Source organism: Bison bison, unplaced genomic scaffold (genome assembly GCF_000754665.1).
Source record: "Bison bison bison isolate TAMUID 2011002044 unplaced genomic scaffold, Bison_UMD1.0 scf7180017864214, whole genome shotgun sequence".
Taxonomy (NCBI): Eukaryota; Metazoa; Chordata; class Mammalia; order Artiodactyla; family Bovidae; genus Bison; species Bison bison.
Genome location: NW_011494786.1, coordinates 188734 through 207501, shown reverse-complemented (window position 1 = coordinate 207501; position 18768 = coordinate 188734). Strand labels below are relative to the sequence as shown.

The following is an 18768-nucleotide window of genomic DNA, read 5'->3' as shown; positions in this document are numbered from 1 at the left end:
GTCGTGTCCGACTGTTTCGATCGCATGAACTGTAGCCTGTCAGGCTCCTCTGTCCATGGGATTCTCCAGGCAAGAATACTGGAGTGGGTTGCCATTTCCTTCTCCAGGGGATCTTCCCAACCCAGGAATCAAACCCGGGTCTCCTGCATTGCAGGGAGATGATTTACCAGCTGAGCTATGAGGGAAGCCCCATAGCTTTTAGTTATGTTTAGTTTAGTTTTAGGTGTTGCCTGCCTCTAAGTGGCCTTGACTCCTGACAATGTTTTATCAGTCATTGCTTTCTTTTGTCAACCAGCCCTACCAGTAGAGGTCAAAGGTAAACTGGACCTGGACATCGGGGCTTGGTTGAAAGATGACTGTCTTGGTGGCCAGTTGGGTACCTCCAAGCTCACGGCATGAGTGAGATGCAGAGACTCTTCAGGAGTGGGTGAGGGAGACATAGAGATCAGACTTGTGTTTGTCAAGGAGGGAGAGGGATGGACTGGGTGTTTGGGGTTGGTAAACGCAAACGATTACTTTAGAATGGATAAACAGCAAGGTCCAACTGTATAGCACAGGGAACTATATTTAATCTCCTGGAATGAAACATTAGAAAAGAATATTTTTAAAAAAGAATATATATGTGTGTGTCTGAGTCACTTTGCTGTACAATGGAGATTGGCACAACATTGTAAATCAACTATGAATGTAAAAGTGTTAGTAGCTCAGTCACATCCGACTCTTTGGCACCCCCTGGACTGTAGCCCACCAGGCTCCTCTATCCACGGGTTTCCCCAGGCAAGAATACTGGAGTGGGTAGCCATTCCCTTCTCCAGGAAATCTTTCCAACCCAGGGATCAAACCCAGGTCTCCTGCATTGGCAAGTGACTGGAGCTACTATAATTTCAATTAAAAGAGTGTGTGATGGGGAGGGTTAGAGGAGATGGAATGGAGGATGAATAATTGCATGTGGGATTCAGAAACAGAGGAGGGAATCAATTTTAAAACCAGAACCAACTCTCAAATTCTCATTCTGTTGTTCAAAATAGAAAGACTCATCGTGCACACGGATTTTGACCAGAATCCCTCCCTCAAATTGAGAGCATTGTCCGATGAGAAGAGGAGGCTACTGGCCTAGGGGATTTCAGTGGTTTATCCTTCCATCCCACAAATGGATGGACACTTTCTCCAGGGAAGTTTTTCCCTTGACCAGGAGAGAAGAAACGTTATCTGACCTAGCTTCCATTGCCCTGCGAAGAAAAAATTATTTTGGAAATCTGAGCTTCGTTTGCTCAGCCTCGGGGTTGTTTATCTAGCTGTCACAGAGAGCTTGTGCTCCTTCTGGCACAAAATAAAATACAGGAACTGGACAGTAACCGCGAGACACAGCATCCTTCAGGCTGACGCAGGCTGAGATGCGCAGCCTGGCGTTCTCATTCCTTCATGTTCCTTTTGTGTGACCTCACGTCAGCATTTTCCTCTTGTGCACACGATGGAGCAGAACCCTGTTCTCTTTTCCCCAAGAGAGTAAAGAGCTTGTGTCTAGTTTGCTATCAGCTCAGGCTCCTCATACGCCCCCAGCAGACCTTCCATGGACCTGCCTTTTCCCAGATCTTAGGAACCATTTGGTTTTGCTCCAGTTATAAGGCAGATGGAAAACTGCCTTGAAAGGAACTCAAGTCTGAACTGTCCAGACTCCATCCGACTCCATCCTAAGATGCTGAAAGCTTTTCATGAAGGCTGGGAGAGAAGGTTAAATACTCTGAGACTTTTAAACATAATTTTTATTTTTTTATACGATTTTAAAGGTTACATTCCATTTATAGGTACTGCAATATATTGGCTCTATTCCCCATGTTTTACAATATATCCTTGAACCTACCTTACACCGGATAGTTTGTACCACCCAGTCTCATACCCCTATTGCCTTTCCCCCTCCACTGGCAACCACTATTTTGTCCTCTATTATCTGTGAGTCTGCTTCTTTTTTGTTATATTCACTGGTTTGTTGTATTTTTTAGATTCCACATATAAATGATATCATATAGCATTTGTACTTTCCTTTCTGACTTACTTCACTTAGCACAATGCCCTCCAAGTCAGTCCATGTTGCTGCACATGGCAAGATTTCATTCTTTTTCATGGCTGCGTAGTATTTCATTGTGTGTGTTTGTATATACACCAGTGATGACTGAGTGACCAAAAAACAACATCTTATTTATCCATTCATCAATTGATAGAAATACTCTGAGATTTTTTTATTGAGAATGTAGAATGTGCCAGATATGGTCCCAAATGCTTTCTAGACATTATTTATTCCTTTAAACAACAATGCAGAAAGTGTGATTGTCTTCATTTCACAAACAAGAGAACTGAGCTCTGAGATGTTTTGTAACTTAGAAGGACACCCAGGAGACAATGTTGAGTAAGCATCAGTCAGGAGAAGGAGCTTTCAAGGGGGGTGGAGGAATTGGGGAGATGTTGGTCATCCTTGCAGAGAAAGGATGGATAAGTTCTGGGGAGGCGACGCACAGCAGGCGAGATAGACTTCAGGGCAAACTGCTAATGTGATCAGCATCCTTGATACCCAAGCAGGTGAGCTTAAGGTGCATCAGGGCTGCGCCAGTCACTCAGTGCTTAGAGGACTCAGGGCTGCAGTTGAAAACTCACAACATCCAGTGACGTTCATTAAGGACCATGAGAACCTGGCAAAACCCCCCCCTTCAGTACTTCTCAGTGTCCCCGAGGTTCCCACACAAACACACACACCTCTGCACATCAACTGTCATGCTGTCTGCTGTTTCATTGGAATCTCTGTGGCTCCTCCTTCAGCATTTTACTGGTTCTGTGGTAGCAAAAGCCACCAGGGCTTAACCATGGGATGGAGACAAGGCACTCCATGGGGTGAGGTAAAGAATTCTGGGCAGGGTGTGGAAACATGCTTCAGGTGAATAGAGATCAAAAGGATGACTCTTAATGATAGCTTTTTTTAGAAATGCTCGGCATTTCTCAGAAGCCATCAGAGACTGGCATAGTTTGCATGGCTAAATGATTGTCTTATAAGCAAAAATATGAAGCTGTCTCTCTGGCTTTCAGTTTCTTTGGTCAAGTCACATCATCATGGCATAGATGAGATATAGGTGGAGCAGCGTGCTTTGGGCTCTTAGTAACCCTGAAAGATGCTGCTGGGAAACCCATGAAACACTGGCCATGGAGATCTAGGTCTTCATCTTCACCTCAAGAAACAAAGCACGTTTGGGGGAAGCATCTGGGGTGGTGACAAGGTCAGTTTTGGGTGAAAAAAGCAGATAAAGACTGAAGATTAAGTAACGGACCTGGGCACTCCCATTCTCCTGACTCAGGAGTATGGTGTCAGTGTATTGGAGAAGTAGAAAGAACACAGGACTGGGTGTCAGAGATTTCATGGGGGAGGGAAACTTTTTCCTCTACCCTCTCAGATCTTTGAGCTTCCCCGGTGGCTCAGACGGTAAAGTGTCTGCCTACAGTGCGGGAGACCTGGGTTCAATCCCTGGGTTGGGAAGATCTCCTGGAGAAGGAAACGGCAACCCACTCCAGTACTCTTGCTGGGGGCTTTGAGATAAAACTGCTGAAGCCAGTTGAACTGAATAAAGTGATTTATTTCAAATGCATATTGAGGGCCTCACAGAATGAAAGGAAAACCCCACAGAGGTGGTCAGACCCAGAGGTTAATACAAAGGACAATACATCTGTGGAGAAGAGATGAGACAGAGAAGGCCTCTGAGCTTCCAGGTGCGGTGCATGATGGGGTGGTAGACATACAGGAAAACTCATGGAAGATGAGGGTCATTTTAGGAAGGTTTGTGATGTGGATTCCTCTCCGTGCCATCCCTGAACTAATGAGAGTCTAGAGTCCTTTCCAGTGATGAAAAGTCATTTGGCTCTTCCTGGTGCTGGAGGGGAGGGTGGCACCTTCACATGGGAAATTTATTCCTGACTTTTAGGTAATCAGGGGGAAGGCAGAGAGCTTTTCCTGCAGTCCATTGTTTCTCAACTGCATTCAGCTCAAAGCAATCTTTATGTCAAAGTGGCATATTTGGGGAGGCACAGTCTGTGTCCCTTTAGCTTCCTGTAACTTACTGACAGTCTCTTCCCTGCTACGCTGGAAGCAAATTGAGGGTAGGACTGGGTCTGTTTGTTCTCCAGACCCCAGCACAGGGCCCGGCCCATTTGTTTGACTGCTAATTAATGGGTGAATGGCTTTGAGCTGCTCTGAGTCTCCGTTTCCTTGTCTGTAAGGTGATGATAGTGCTGCCCAGGTGGCTCAGCAGTAAAGAATCTGCCTGCCAAAGCAGGAGATGTGAGTTTGATCCCTGGGTCAGGAAGATCCCCTGGAGAAGGAAATGGTAACCCACTCCAGTGTTCTTGTCTGGGAAATCCCATGGACAGAGGAGCCTGGCAGGCTCTGGTCCTTGGGGTCTCTGAGAGTCAAATACAACTTAGCAACTAAAACAAGAAGACAAACAAAAAGGTCTTGTCTTAGCATCCAAAGATCCCTTCCTACATTGATTTACTCTGCAGCAAAGGTTCCCAGGTTGGTCATGAGAAGGCAACAGTTTAATCTTTTTTCTTGATTTAAATGGAAGCTCGTCCTTATATGGGGGCTTCTCTGGTGGCTCAGAGGGTGAAGAATCTGCCTGCAATGCAGGAGACCTGGGTTCAATCCCTGGGTCAGGAAGTTCCCCTGGAGAAGGAAATGGCAACCCACTCCAGTATTCTTGCCTGGAGAATCCCATGTGCAGGGGAGCCTAGCAGGCTACGTGGGGTTGCAGAGTCGGACAAGACTAAGCAACTAACACTAACACACTTCTTCCTTATCTGAATGTTCCCAGGGAAACATGGCAAGATGTGATGGAGAGCAGAGCAAGACTCATCACAACAAAATACTTGGGAGCATTTTCTCATTTCGTCCACTCTTGTGACCAAGGTTTGGCTCAGAGTTTGGACCATGTGGATGCAGACACGCCACACTCATATCCCTTCCGGTAAGGAGATGGCCCAAGGGTGGGGATGGCTGGGACAGCACAGGTTACTCTCCAAATGCTCCATTCACCAAGGCCAGAAGGCAAACCAGCGTCCCAGCTTTGCACAGCTGCAGAATGGACTCTTTGGAAAATGTGGCCTTGAAATATCTCACTTGTGTTTTTATCAGAACGTTTCAAACATTAGTGGCAAATCTCTGGCTTAGTGGAAAACAGTCCTCAAGTTTGGAGTTAGGCATCCTGGATCCTCTTGAAGACACTCTCTGCCTTGTCCTTCTTCAAGCAAGCCACACTTCTCTGGGCCTCAGTTTCTTCCTTTGATCTTAATGTCTAGGGCCCTCTTGGGTCCAATTTTTTTTTTTTTTTTGATTGTGCTGTATCTTCGTTGCTGCCCATGGGCTCTCTCTTGTTGCAGCCGGGGGGCTACTCTTCATTGCAGTGCATAGACTTCTCACTGTGGTAGCTTCTCTTGTTGCAGAGAACAGGCTCTAGGAGCATAGGTGTGTGGGTTTAGTTGCTCCAGCAAATGTGGAATCTTCCCAGACCAGGGATTGAACCCACATCCCTGTGTTGGCAGGCGGATTCTTATCCACAGTATCACGGAAGTCCAGGTGTAATGCTTTAAGGTGGTTGCATCAGTACTAATTTGAATGAACCAAATCCAGGATCTGCTCCCTCAGGCATCTCTTCCCATTCTTGATGATGCTGGTGTCCCACCATCAGTTCAGCGGGACTGGCACCTGGATCTACTTGCTGGGGTGGGGGGTGGTGCTTTGTTCAATCACCTTCCCTGGCCTGAGCCCCCGAGTGATCAAGGACACAGCTAAGAGATGCTGGCCATGGTAAAGGAGAGTGGAACACTGCGGAGGAATGGCAGAGAGATGGGGTGGAGGGGGTAACCAGTGAGTCAATCAGCCATGGTCTTCCAGGTTCAAGTTCAGCCTGGCTGGGATAAACTCAGTTTAGTCCCTCAAAGTTGAAGCTCTCAAGAAGACTTGACATTCATCTGGCACTCACATGGCAGATCTTGGGGTTTAATGGTGGTGGTGGTGGTTGGGGGGTAAGCTGGAGAAGGGAGCTCTGTCCATAAGTCGCTTATAATTATCAAACCTTTTCTCTGAAGCATTCTGATGGGTAGGTCATGCCTGAATGATAGAAACTACAACAGAGATGAAATATAACCCCTTGAGAGCATCCAGCACAAGTAGATTGTGTGTAATTGTTTAATCATTCATTGGCTGGAGGCAAATCAGAGAAGACTTCCAGGAAGAGGACTAGAACTTTCAAGGTGGAGCTGCAGGAGCTGGGAGAAAAGGCGTTCCAGAGCCAGCAGAGCAGAGATGCAGAGGAAGGGAGCTGCCTGGAGTGTCCTGGGAACCAGAACTACTCTTGGCTGGCCGAGGACGTAAGCAGGAAGGGCTCCTGGAAAGGTAGGTCACTGTGAAGTCATCTGAGCCTAGAGTGCAAAGCTCGTGATTTTGGATTTAGCCCCGAAGGTCAAACACTGGTTGCTTCCATTCATCCTGCAGATGGTTTTTGTTTGTGTGTGTCTTTTTAATTTGATACAAATTTTTAAGGTATAGCTATTTCACAAATAACCCAGCTTCTTTAGTCATGGGAAGATCTGGCCTCTTGGAGACATTCAGCAGGAGTCCAATAGCTGATTCCTTTCAGACAAGCCACCCAGAGACCCACTAGCCAGTATATGCCCACCTGGCCCACTGTGGCTCATTCGTGCCCTCCTGGGGACCCTGCCAGAGAGAGGAGAGCCAAGCAAGTTTGCGTGATGCCAGCTGGTATCATGGGTGCTAAACATGTTTTTTCTTGTCTCTCTCAGGTCTCAGGCTCTTCTGCCTACCTCTTTTGGGCTGCTCCTGGGTAGAATTAGGAAACCACTGAAAATTTGCCCAGTACACTATCAAGGATTTCCTATGATCTTCATACCATTCCTTTTCTATCAGCCTCTGGAGCATCACGGCCCTCCATTTACTTCCCCTGAGCTGCCCAAAGCCTGAGTGCTGCTCTAGAAGTCCAGACTCTTGCCTGTGTTAAGAGCATTTTTATGCATCAGTCAGTGAGGAACAGGGGGTAACCACATGCCCCCCGGTCCTGCACCCAGGCAGGCATCACTAATCAGTCACAACCTGCTTCCGAGTTCAGACTCAGCATCAAAATCTTTCTTGACCACACTCCAGGAAACCCCACCAACTGATCAAGACCAGTCATGGATTTGTCATAAGCTGACTTCCCCTAGGATAAGAGGATTTCTGATATAAACTGCCCAGTCTAGATTAGGTCACAAGTATAGTCTTTGGGCTTTATTTATTTGCTTGTTTCAAGATTGATGGTTTCAGAATCTTTCTGGGGGCTCACAATCGCAGAGCTATTTTCCCCGCCTATGTGAGTGTTACTGTTCTTTTAGATAATCCTAGGTAATAATAGTTTCCATTTATAAAAGCCTATTTTGTGCCAAGGCTTAAGATGTGTAGTACTTCATTGTCATGGCAACCCTGCAGGTTAGTTACCATTATCCCTAGTTTACAAATATGGCTCTAGGTGTTAAGTGTCTTTGACTAAGATAATAAATGCTGGTAAGAGTGATGTTCAAACTCAGAGCTATCCAGCTCCAAAGTCCAGGGCATTTCTACTGTTTTACGCTATTTCCTTACTTCTTCCTTTCAGTTCTGAATTAGGGAGAAACGTTATGCCTTCACATTTGATGGAATAAGATCCTTTCCCTCCTGTTGAGACCCCAGGGACCCAAAGCAATCGTTAAAGTCTGAAGGATACTTAACCAAAAGACCCTTAATCTAAGAAGCCTGGGTGTTTGTAACTGTCACTTGTTCTGAATGGTACGAGCATCTATTCCTGGAGGCTTGACTTGGGGGCCCTGGGCAGGGAACTCGTCCTCTGACACGGTGCTGGTAGAGATGCCAGAGAGGCCGCCCCTCCCCTGCTCCCCGGTCCTGCAGTGACGAGGGTGATCTGATGGGAGTTGGCTGTTGAACACCTACATGCCTTAGGCTCTGCGCCAGGTGCTCTGAGCTCAAGTCCTTCACCCAGTCTGTGGTCTGTGCTCCACACTATGTCACAGTGCTCCCAGTAAACCCACTCCTCCCCATGGTCATGCAGAGTAGGAGCGCACAGACGGGAACAAAGGGAGAAGAAGGCAAGGACAAGGCAGGAAACCTGGCTTCTAGCCGGACACTTGGAGGGAATTCGAGTCACAAGGCAAAGAGAAGACATCTTTTGGCAGCCGTCCACAGTAACCTGGGATTCTGAACAGAATCCTAGATGTGAGAAAAGTGGAAACGGACAAACAGACTCAGCACTTTTTCATGCGGTCAGTGATTCCTGCCCATCAATCAAATGCAGGCATTGGTGACATTCTGAGGGAAGTTATTAGAGCCCAAAGCGGTCACTTCACATACTAGGAAACCATTAGCATCTTTTCTGTCAAGAGGAAGAAAAAGAGATAAGGACAAATAAGCTCATTATAAGTGAAATCTGATGAAAAGCTGGTGGAAGAGCCTTGGCAATGCCTGGTATGTAGAATGACTGTCCATCCCCACTTGCCCAGAACAGTCTCAAGTTAGCTGGTTGTCTCAGCGTAATTACAAAACACACTCTCCTTTCCCCTGAAAAGTGTCCTGATTTTGACGATAAAATGACTACATAGTTACCTTTGCTTCCATAGTAGGTTTCAACTTCCTACCCCTTTGGCCTGTGCACAGTTAACTGGGTTGAATGTATTTCCAGCGTTGCAATAAAAGTTAGTCTGCACAGAAATCCATTTCATTAGAAAGAAGCCTCGGGGACTTCTCTGATGGTCCAGTGGTTAAGACTACACGCATCCATTGCAGGGGGCATGGGTTTGAGCCCTGGTCAGAGAACTAAGACCCTACACTCCGTGTGGTGCAACCAAAATAAATGCGTATTAAAAAAAAAAAAACAACCCATAAAGGAGAATAACAAAGGTCTGACCTAGGGGATTAACATCATTAAACACTAAACACACAAACACAACACACAAAGAAGCCTATACTGTTGAGGAAATTTTCACACTCTCCCCCTCACTCTGCTGCACCCACACACACACACAGACACACACACACACACACACAGACTCTGGCATCAGTCAAATCTTAGATCAGTCTTGCAAGGTTTTGTGAATCTCAATTCCACAATCATATGTCTATCGGAGTCAGAAGCAGAAGGTGCAGCTATGGAAGCTTTGAGTGGATTTAGGGGTGATGCACTGGGCAGAAGACGTTGGGAAGTAGGGCTCAGGGCCTCCCAAGCACGCAATAATTATCAATCAGACCCTTTGTGTGTGAAATGGGGATAGGTTGGCCACTCTGTGCCCCTTCCCATCTTGCCTACCCCCCTAACCTGCCCCATGATGATTCATCCCAGGATCCTTTTTGTATTCATTCCAAATAGAATATTCAGTTTCCTCCAACAGCCAAGACAAACTGCCAGATAAACACTGGCCAAGAAAACGGGGTTCTTGGTTGGTGATTGAGGAGTTATGCATAGCCGGAGTCAGGGCTCTGTCCTCAGGATGGAGTTTCATTCTGGACACACCCTTTAAGTCTTAGCTCCTATCTCATGAAGCTTTGGAGGCCAATCAGAAGGATTTGGGATGCCCCCGTTTTCCTGTGAATGTGTAAACCAGCTCCCTCCCTCACCCTGACTAGGGAAAAAAAACTAACAATGGGACAAGAGCGCCCCCTAGTGTCAAAAGGTGCATTCATTCATTTGAAAAATCTAGAGCCCCATTGGAATGTGTACCATTTTCTAGGGATTATTTTATTTAATGTTCACAGCACAGGGGTGCTTTGTGATCAGGAATTTAAGAGAAATAGCCCTCTGTTCTCAAAGAACCCAGTTTTATGGAGGGAGGCTGACATGTTTAAAAAAAAAAACAAAACAGTGTGATAACTGCTGGGATAGTGGGAATATGGGGTATTTTGGGAAAACAAAAAAGGGACGTGCCCTGGTAGAATCAGGGAATGTGTCACAAAGGCAGTGAGCCTAACTAAGTGTTAATTAGCTCCAGTCTTGGCTCACCCATTCCTGTAGAGGTTGAGCTTGGCACAGAATTCACTGGCTTGCACTTTCTTGCAATATGCCTGCATTCCTCATCTCTCAGACCGCTGCAGAAAGCCAACCTAAATGGAATGCTTTTCCCTAAACACATACTGGATGGATGGTTTTCATCTTTTTTTTTTTTCGGTTGTGCCTTGCAGCATGTTCATCTCAGTTCCCTGACCAGGGATTGAACCTGCATTGGAAGCATGAAGTCTCTGAAACACTGAACAGGCAGGGAAGTCCGGTTTTCACGTTTAATATTACATTAGCTTCTCAAAAGGCCGTCCCCACACTGAACTGTAGAACTCATGAAGAATCTTTTAATGCCACTCTGAACTTGGAAAGCAACCGTGGCAGGTATCAACTTCTGAAAGTACACAATACTAGACTTGAGCTGTATTTGAGTCAAAACCAAATCTGAACCTGGTAGAACTGTGCCGGACACAAACTTTGAAATGAAATACTCAGCACTGCAGCTAAGGTGCTAATATACAGATCAAGGCCGGCTCTTTTCTCAGCTTGAGATCTGGAGGAGCTAGCCCTGGGTTTATAGGATCCTTTCCTGCTCTTTCCCTGGTGCCTCAGACGGTAAAGAACCTGTCTGCAATGCAGGAGACCTGGGTTCGATCCCTGGGTTGGGAAGATCCCCTGGCGAAGGAAGTGGCTACCTATTCCAGTATTCTTGCCTGGAAAATTCCATGGACAGAGCCTGGTGGGCTACAGTCCATGGGTTGCATAGTCTGGACATGGCTGAGCAACTTTCACTTCACTTTCTGCTCTTTCAGAGTCTTGGCCCCAAGGGAGTCCTCTCTTCTCACCTAATATCACACACATGTAGGGGGCCTGGATGGGGTCCTGGTACAGACACTACAGACTGTAGCTGCCTATAAAGACTGAGATGACTCCTTTATCTGTGAGCCTTCGCTGGCTGCCTTAGGACCGTTCATTACTCTGACGTTTGAAAAAGGCTATCCAAATACATTTTCTTGAAAGAAACCTTTTATTTATGATCTTCACTGGTCAAACAGTTTCAAACAAATTCAGAACAGGGATTCACATTTTGAGCTTTTAGTTAAAAGATGCTATGTCATGCGTGAAATAGATGCTGATCCCATGGGGGTGCTCCCCTGACGCGTTTCAATACTGGGCTGATTGGTCAGAAGACAGCCTATGGGACAGAAGCCTGCTCTGAGGTCTGCTTGCAAAAGGGCATGATTTAAAACCTCATGTGGTTTTTTACAACATAAGTATCCTGAAACTTAAAATAATTTCAACTTAATTTCAAAACAAACACCCCAAGAATCAACTTTCCCTTTAAATAAAAAAAATAATCAATTTAATACTCTTCTTGAAAGAACTCCGACAATGTAAAATAAGTTCCAATTCCATATATATATATCATATATATATATACATTTATAACTTAGGTTGCTCTGCTTCTCTATATACTTTTACTCATGCAACGCAGTGGGGGCGGACGTGAGGGCTACAGCGGCCTCTCGGAGAACGCGGTGTAGCTCCTCACCCTGGCGAACAGCAGTGGCGTGTACATCTTGTCGATTTCGAACGCTGTGACCGCAGTCTCTCCAGTAGATCTGGAAAGAGAGCCCACAGTCACTCATCACAAGGAGATTTCAGCTCATTTAAAATTCCTGTCTACATTTAGGGGGGGAGTTTAATTTTAGGCATTAGCCTTTTTTTTCATTTTTAGTTCATCTTAGTCAATTCTAAATAATAGGTGCATTGTGGAAAATTCGAAAAACATTAGAAAAGTGTAAAGAAAAATCACTCATTCCCACTCAGACAGGTCCTCAACCTTGATACTGAGCTTCACTGCTGAGGGCATACTTCGCTGCTTTATACATCATGACATAAAGCACTGCCTCACATCATTAAATCTTCAGAAGCCATTTTTGTGGCTGCATATTTCACTGTCTGCTTTTACCACATTTACTTAATCCCCCCTTTGCTGGAGGATTTAGTTTTCAGTGTTTGGCAATTGTAAATGTTTTTGATATCTTTCCTTATGCCCTTTGAAAAGATTCCCAAGGAACAATTTCTAAGTCAAAGGCTCTAGATATTTTATGGCTCTTGTTAAAAAACATATTTTAGAAAGAATTATAATCCTAGAAGAGAATTTAATGATTTAATATTTGCATAATCAACAGCATAATTTCAGGTTGAGGGGGAAGGAGGTGATATATTACCACAGCCTTTTATTTTTCACCTAAAAAAAAAAGAAAAGAAAAGAAATAAACAAAAACAGAAAATTCCAGTGACTTCATAAATATCATTTGCTTGGCTCTACTTCTGGGTTTAGTTTCTTTGGAAAGAAAAAAAAAAAGAATTCTACTTCACAATTATTCAGAGAAGCAGAAAGAAGACAGGAGGACCAGTAGATAATGGAGAGAAGCAAGAAAAAAATGGTCTTTTTGTCAAGACCTCCCAGATGAGTAGGAAGAATTACTCCTAAGGTGGAAACGTGACTGAGGAAGCTTTCAGCAACCTGTTTGAGGTCGTCAGAGAGGCTGATGGAAGGCGACCGACCTCCAACCTGCCTCTCAGAACTCTGGACTCAACTGGCATGGAATGACCCTCGGGCACACACCAATATTCTTCCAAACCTCACAACAGCTAACATCAGTATCTACATGAACTGAAATTTCACTTTCCTAATTCTTACATTTTACTCATTTCAGTACTGTTCCTTTCTCACACACTCTCATCTGTTCATTCACTGTTTCACACTAGTAAATCCTAACTCACAGGATAAAAAGTTTAAAATAGGAACCACTAATGGCTTTAAACAGGAACCACTAATTTGGCTTTGAAACACTGGTGATCATCTCAGCAGACTTCCTTTCCTAACTACAATTTACTTTAAAATCTGTGTATAATCCCTGGGGATAAACCAAATGGAAATAAGGTGAAAAATGATGAGACTGAAACATGGAGAAGAAAGAAGTTCAGGTGTTTCACAACTGCCTTGGAAAGCCAATGACTGCAGTCACACTCGTGCAGCTTAGTGGCCAGGCCCCGACAGACTCATGGGGGCTGCTCTCAACCTTACAGGGGAGGTGCCCACCTACGTGTCCATGGACCCTTAGGGGGAGCTCTGGACACTCCACCGGGCCCACTTTTAGTTTTCTTCAGGTTGGCTATTTCTTTGGTTTGCAGAAGATTATACTGTGGTTTTCCTTTGTGATCAAACATTAACTCTGAGGAATCAAACCCTACCTGAGTCCTCAGCTGGACAGGAAGGGCACACGGCGTCTGTACCCTTGAGGTTTTTACGGCATTCACCTACTTGTAAGTAATGTGACAAGAGTGGTGTATCCAGATGAGTTTGTTGAAGCTCTGGTGGCCACTGGAACACAGCTGTAGCCCCACATGAAAGTTCTGATCGGCTTCTTGCACAGGGGCACGGCGAAAATACCGGTATTTATGGTCAAGTGCTTTCTGTAAGAGGGGAGATGCGTGAGCAACAGTGGGGCCTCACTTCCCGGATAGACACAGAGACAGATGGAGCTGCATCTATACGGAAATACCTGAGCAACGTGTTATCACACAGTTATCTGCACACAGGATAGACAGCTATACTGGTTATCAACTGCCAACGTGTATCAGTTTGGTTCAGTCGCTCAGTCATGTCTTACTCTGTGACTCCACGGACTGCAGCATGCCAGGTTTCCCTGTCCATCACCAACTCCCGGAGCTTGTTCAAACTCATGTCCATCGAGTCAGTGATACCACCCAACCATCTCATCCTCTGTCATCCCCTTCTCCTCCTGCCTTCAATCTTTCCCAGCATCAGGGTCTTTTCAAATGAGTCAATTCTTCGTATCAGATGGCTAAAGTATTGGAGCTTCAGCTTCAGTCCTTCCAATGAATATTCAGGACTGATTTCCTTTAGAATTGACTGGCTGGATCTTCTTGCAGTCCAAGGGACTCTCAGGAGGCTTCTCCAACACCACAGTTCAAAAGCATCAATTCTTCGGTGCTCAGCATTCCTTATGGTCCAACTCTCACATCCATACATGGCTACTGGAAAAACCATAGCTTTGACTAGACAGACTTTTGTGTATGAGTGTATATGTATGAGTGCCTGGAAATACATGAGAGCCTCTAAAAGCAGAAGACTTTTGCCTCCATCACATTATCTCAATCGGGATGACAACCTTAGGTATGACATGTAACCGCATGGTAGCTGTGTGACGGTTGAGGGGATGAGGATCCAGGATGGGCAGCCCAGGGTCAGTGTCGGAGATGGGAACTCAAACTCCCGTCCATCTCTAGGTCTAATATTTTCTTCTACTCGAAAACAGTGGGGCAGAAAGAGCAGAGTATGACTTATCTTTTGCAATAACAGAAAACTAGTCTACGGAGAAACAGATGTGACAAGGTTCACTGGAACCACACTTCTGTGAATGTTGCTAAAACATAAGAATGTCGACACTACATATGGTTTCACTGCGCCAGTCTGGAGTGAAAACTGGGCGTAGGTTGCGAGTGCCTAAACCCTCTTATTAGGTAACATTTTAACAGTGGGGGCCTCACAACTCCCCAGCTCTGATCTCAAGAAACTCAAGGCTATGATCACCATGATAGTAAGAATCTCTGCCCTTCAGATTGTAGCCCCTGATTCCAGGAGCCAGAGGGAGCTGGAGAAGCCACAGCCAAGGGCCACAGGACTCACAGATGAAGGACTAACTATTCCCATTGGAAGGACTGATGCTGAAGCTCCAATACTTTGGCCACCTGATCCGAAGACTGACTCACTGGAAAAGACCCTGTTGCTGGGAAAGATTGAGGGCAGGAGGAGAAGGGGGTGACAAAGGATGAGATGGTTGGATGGTATCACTGACTCAATGGACATGAGTCTGGGCAAAGGCCAGGAGACAGTGAAGGGCAGGGAAGCTTGAAGTCCATGGGGTCGCAGAGTTGGACAAGACTGAGCAACTGAACAAAACACAACAACTATTCCCTATGTGGTCACTGGGAGTGGGGAGTGGACTCAACACAAGACAAACCTCGTTCAGAAACTATCTTCATTACAAGAACAACACAGAAATATTTATTCTAACTACCTCACAACTTCTTGGGTCCACATTGTGGTTTTTAACCAGGGTTAAAAAAAATGCACATGGAGAAAAGCTGGAAAATATCAGTCCCTTAATCTGATGAGAGAGTTTAAAATACTCTGGAATGTCACGATTCTGCCATTGTATTTGCTTGGCATTTTTTTTTCCTTTTGCAAGAACAAGAAGAAGGAAATTATCTCACTTTAGCTTATTTCCAGGAGAAACTGAAATTCTAAAAATATCTCTGAAAGAATTACCCATATGAGACAATTTAGAAAGAAAATCTCCTATGATTCAAAATGAGAAAAGCCAAAAATACAGTCATATATAATCATACTAGTTATTTCACAGGAAATCCTGGCTTTACATTTTCACATGTAAAAAACCTGGGCCAAAATAGGAAACCTGGAGGACAAATAAGTTGATTTGATAAAAAATAACCACATTTTAGAAACCTTCCAGTTCTCCTCAGAGATACACTGTTAAGTCAACGCCCGTTTTGTTTAACAGTATAATTTATAAAAGAGTACATTTCATCCTTTCTAATTGAGAATGATTGAATGATTAAATACAACACTGTAAATCAACTATACTTTAAGAAAGAAATTTTAAGAAGACTCTTGAATGAGCAGGGTATGGAAATTAAAAGAAAACTGCCAATTCTGCCTTGCATACTTACTTCTTCTTTTTTCTTAGTTATCACAGCAAATACTTTGGTCTGATTGTCTGTATCTTGTGACAAGCGATAATGACCCAGTAGAATTGCATCCGTTCTAAAAGCAAAATCAAAAAAACACTTTAAATCTTTTTATCCGTTATGTGTATTTAAGTAACTGAGAAAGTAATGGGTTAGAAGTATTCACTCAATTAGCCTGAGGACAATCAGGTACGATGTGAGTAAACCTAGTTTCCAAGGCCCCAGACTTACTGAAGGAGGGCTTTAAGGAGAGGCCCAGGGGTTGGTATTTGCTGTTGTTTGGGGGGCGGGGGGTGGCGGGGAACTACACTGTGCAGTCTGTGGGATCCTAGCTCCCTGACCAGGGATCAAACACAGGCCCTTAGCAGTGAAAACACCAAGTCCCAGCCACGGGACTGCCAGGTAAGTCCCAGGATCAGTTTTTTTCACAAGTGCCCCAGATGATTGCTTCTTTAATCATCCAGTAATAAGTTACATAATCTGCAAGCTACCACCTAGAATGTGAAGCGGACAGGAAACTGCAGAAGGCCACCACCTGGTATTCCTGGTGCGTAAGCGCGGAACAATGGACTGGGGCTCCTCGGGTGTGGTGAGCATCATCACGTGGCCATCCGGGAAGAACCTCACGTACCTGCGGGACAAGGCAGACACCAGAACGCCACGCGCGAATATGAAACGCGTCCCTACTTCCTGGTCCCCAGACCTACTTATGCATGGCTGTGAAACCGAAAGGGAGATGCCGCGGGCCAGAGGACTGGCACACATCACTGACACGGACGTGGCCCGTGAGGCCAGCAGCAGAGAAACAGAGCAGTGTGTTACCTTCCTTAGAGGGAGCCATGGGACTTTTAGTGTCACTCACCGAATAGAAATAAATTGGATTAAACATTGCTCTGTTAAAGTTCTGCGTGTTTCTCCCTAAAGCACTACCTAACGTCATACAAAACAGAGGCCCAATGCTGTCTACTCCACAGTAGTCAGCACAGCCGACTTGTTCCTTGGTGACGTGGATACCTGGTGAGGATGAGCCTGAATAGCAGCCCAAGTGCTCTGATAAGACAGAAGACAAGGAGGAGCTCCAAAATACAAAGTAATTCTAGATCTAGAGCCAAGCGGAATTCCCTGATCTATCTTAATCTGTTGGCTCTTTGTCTGCAGTTCCTGTTAGAAACTGGATAAAAACACCAGGGGCCATTTTGTCTATAAACGCAAAAGCCACGCGAAATCAATGTCTGATAACTAATGCACTAACACTTGGAGAGAGAAAATTTTCACTCACTGAGTTACTACAGTTGTACCTGTAATATTCCACTTGGTGCCACGCTCTATAGAAACCATCAAGAGACTGCTCCCCTTGACGAATATAGGTGGTTTTACTGATATACACGCCTACAGAAAGAAACAGATTTTTAAAAAAGAACTTAATAAAAAACTTTTACCATCATGTAACATGTTTCCAGCTTTATTTTTATTGAGGTTTCCTCTAAATATGCTTACAGTACTCAGGTCTGGTATAGAAAAATGAAGACTTATGTATTTATCAAAATCAGCACAACAGATCTCTGTTGCTCTAAAGAGTTCAACTCACCATCAAATCGAACACGGGGCCTTTCCAAAAACATCTCTCTCCAGGATGTGTACGGAACAAGTTTAATACAGCTTCTGCCCCAAACTTTCAAGCAGGCCAAACGCCATATTTCAGGGTCTCTAGGGAATAAAAGCACATCAATATATTTAACAGGTAAGCCCTATCTGCACTCAGACAAGAGAAGCATTTCTGCCAACAGGCATCTTCTATTCAGCAACTTCGGCTGCGCACCAGCCAGGCACTGTGCCGAGCACTGGGACAGACGGATGGGCAGGGCAGGGGCCCTGCTTTTTTACAGGGAAAGCAAACGAAAAACAAGAAAATGAGAGAAAAGTTTTAGGCAGTGTGCTCAGTGTGAGAAGAAACAAAGCTGGGTAAAGGACCAGGACCAGGTGGGTGGGAAACAGACTCTCTTTTCCGGGCAGGTGTCTACAGTGACAAGGAAGGGCATCCTGGCAGACGCCACAGCAGGTGAGGCCCAAGGGCTGGAGTGTGGCCGGCATGCTCAACAAGGGGCAAGAAGGATGATGTGGCTGCGGCAAAGTGACCTGGTGAAGTGCAGACTGCATCTGTGGAGAGGTGGTTGGGGACAGGTGAGGTGGAAATTTTGCAGGTGGTGGTGGCTGTTTGAGCGAAGAGGAGGCCACTAGAAGGTTCTAAGTACCACTGATGGTTTTAAAAGATGACTCTGCTGGTCTATGGAGAATGAGCTCAAGTGTAAGAGTGGAAGTTCAGAGACCACACGGGATGCCAATGCCATAATCCAGAGCAGGCCTAGGTGGCTGAGCCAAAATGATACTTAGAGAAACAGTGAAACAATCAGACCGGAGGCAGATTTTGAAGATGGCACCAACCCTAACCGTAACAAGACTTTGTTACAGGATTACTGCAAAAAGCAAAGCAACTGACTTGATTCTAACACAACACAAAATAATTTTAAATTCATCTGTAACTTGAAATAAGACAGAGGAACTATTTATACGGAAGCCAGACTGCAAAAAGAGACATCCCCCAAACACACACGGCAATGTATTTTTTTTTTTTACTGAATACTTCTGCAACCAAGTTTTATCCTACCCCTGAAGATCTGTTTTAATTCCCTTTTTACAATGTTTTCTCATATATAATTAAAAGAAAAATTAATGGAGTAACTAGAGAGCTTGACAGGTACTTGTTAAATAGAAATACACACAGAACTATCAACAAACAAAGCCGTCAAGCAATTCAAATGTTTTACCCAAAAGATAGGACTTCAACTGAAATTAGCTTATTTTAAAACAATGCATTTGAATTTTAAGAACCAAAATT

General features: G+C 44.8%; 1 protein-coding gene across 2 annotated transcripts in view; it reads right to left on the bottom strand.

The window, feature by feature from the left end:
* Positions 1-11071: 11071 nt before the first annotated feature.
* Positions 11072-18768, bottom strand: part of FBXO9 (F-box protein 9) — a 21358-nt gene continuing 13661 nt past the window's right edge. Inside the window, exons 8-14 of one of the 2 annotated variants that reach the window (XM_010845258.1) lie at positions 17461-17579; positions 17171-17261; positions 16408-16503; positions 15855-15948; positions 13402-13553; positions 12302-12321; positions 11623-11689 (exon numbers count right to left, since the gene is read on the bottom strand). In XM_010845258.1, coding sequence (XP_010843560.1) covers positions 12318-12321; positions 13402-13553; positions 15855-15948; positions 16408-16503; positions 17171-17261; positions 17461-17579 — 556 coding nt within the window. In that variant the 3' untranslated portion in view covers positions 11623-11689; positions 12302-12317. Of the gene's footprint in view, positions 12322-13401; positions 13554-15854; positions 15949-16407; positions 16504-17170; positions 17262-17460; positions 17580-18768 lie in introns of both variants that reach the window. The other variant, XM_010845257.1, reaches the window with a different exon arrangement.